This window comes from Fomitiporia mediterranea (genome assembly GCF_000271605.1).
Source record: "Fomitiporia mediterranea MF3/22 unplaced genomic scaffold FOMMEscaffold_1258, whole genome shotgun sequence".
NCBI lineage: Eukaryota > Fungi > Basidiomycota > Agaricomycetes > Hymenochaetales > Hymenochaetaceae > Fomitiporia > Fomitiporia mediterranea.
The window spans coordinates 102-2,147 of record NW_006761643.1 but is presented as its reverse complement, the minus strand read 5'-3'; the positions used below and the strand labels follow the sequence as shown (position 1 = coordinate 2,147).

Below are 2,046 nucleotides of genomic sequence, written 5' to 3'. Positions count from 1 at the left end.
ACATTACATGTCTTTACAATAGGGATATAAGAATTATAGTTCTTAGGAAAGTCTATAATGGTATATATTGCACCCCTCTTTTGATATGGCATAATATTTCTTATGCTATCTTATAATCCTTATATAAGTTAATTTACAGCTTATATCTAATCTGAATGGCTTATTATACAATATATATTTTATTTAAATATTTTATTCTTTACTAACAATGATACATAATATTAATACATTATGATAGGAGCAAAAGTATCACTACCTTATCAAATCACAACAACTGATAGACGTACCGTGGGTATTCATCTCCTCGTGCTCTTTCTTCCCCTGCTTTGCAAGTTCGTCCCAGTACTTACGTTCCTCTACAAACAGCGAACGCCATTGTTGTGAGATCGTTTTGGAGAGGTCAGCTTGACGCTGATGTCGTGCTACCAGGTCGCCTTCTGCAGGTAGTGCAGCCTCCGCCTCGTTCTTTTTCAAACAGCATTCACGACGGAAGACGATGAATGCGTTCTTGCGTCGTTTGATGTGGTCTTCGTCACCAAGACTTGGTCGTCGCTCGGTCCCTGCAAGTTGAATTGCGTGTGCCTGTCGGTTGTAAGGTTGTACGTGTTGTGCGGGTTGAGGTTGTGCTTGTGAGAGAAGTTGTGAGACTGTCTAGCTAAGGGTGTGAGTGTGAGTGTTGGCATTGGCGTGAGTGGCTAACTAGAGCGAGGAGATGGATGTATCGCGATGGTGTGTAGGGAGTGTGAGCGGTACACCAGGGTCGTGATCTGGAACGTTGAACGAGCTGATTTGGGCTGCAGGCGAAGCCGTGTCTGTACGTGCGCGTTGCATGCTCTAACTACGTTTCGCAATCAGAGGTGCAGTGAACCGAGTGGTTGTTGTGGATGACTGTAAGGGTGTATCTCTGGGACGTTCCAGCTCGAGGGGAGAATGCAAAATGAAAAACATGGACAGACTTAGTTAGGCCGAGGTGAGTGGTGGGCCACTGCCCGTGCTCGATATGGCACTATCCACAGCACTGAGGAATGTAAATGCACACTAAATAGACCTGTCTAGGGTTACGTCAAACACGGAATGGGTGGGGGAGGAGAGCACATACAGTGTAAGAGAGAAGGTGGCACTATAGGAGAGGTTGTACATGGACATTGTTGCAAGCTTTTGCTTGTCAATTGTTGCCTGTGCTGCAGAGCGGGAAGAAGTATGCGAATGCATAGAATTATTGAAGAAGTTGATCAACAATACGGATGCGCGAATGCAAATGCAAAAGGAAGGCGAACGAGAAGAAAAGGAGGACAATGAAGGAGAGGCAACACAGGGCGTGGAGGAGTGGAAGGAAGACAAAAATGTTGAGAGGAGAGGGGTGAGCAACTACTGTGCAGGTTATTATGAAACAGACTGGCTGCTTACACTTTATGTTGAAGGACAGTGTAGTCAGCTAGGGTGTCATTGCAGGATCTGAGGCTCAGTGCAGGCATTGCAACAGCAGATTGGAGAGACGCATACAGTGATGTTTATTGTCTAGGTTGTTGCAGGCAGAGTGCGAGCTGGTAGGACGCTTGCAAGCAGAGGACTGGACTAGAGAGACCAGAAGCGACAACATAGTGATAGGGCAGAAGGTTACTTGATGGTGGTCAGAGGCATAGAGAATGACGAGGACGAGTGCCACACCAAGATTTAAGTACTAAGTCCCATGTGATATTCGATGATTACATAATCTAAGCGACTTGCTTAATATTTATTATACTATTGTAATGTGCACATTACATTCTAGTACTATATATTTATTAAGTTTATAACCTCTCAAACGGAGTTTCTAGATATTATAAACATTAATAGAACTTTTATACAAATTATAAGTATAGAAAAACCTCTTTATTATATTGTATATTAGATACAAACCTTTTTCTTCAAGTATAATACTATTACAGTGCTTTTATTCTCTATATATAACTAATAAAATGTATATACCCTTTATATAAGACTATTATAATAAATTTACCATATTATATTAATGAATAATACTCATAGAGCTTTTATAAGAGTATA

General features: G+C 41.5%; 1 protein-coding gene across 1 annotated transcript; it reads right to left on the bottom strand.

Annotated features, from left to right (window-relative positions):
* Positions 1-252: 252 nt before the first annotated feature.
* Positions 253-402, bottom strand: FOMMEDRAFT_100199 (uncharacterized protein; the record flags this gene model as incomplete). Its single annotated transcript, XM_007272379.1, has 1 exon — positions 253-402. A coding segment is annotated over one exon (150 nt), but the record flags the coding sequence as incomplete, so codon positions are not given.
* Positions 403-2,046: the final 1,644 nt, after the last annotated feature.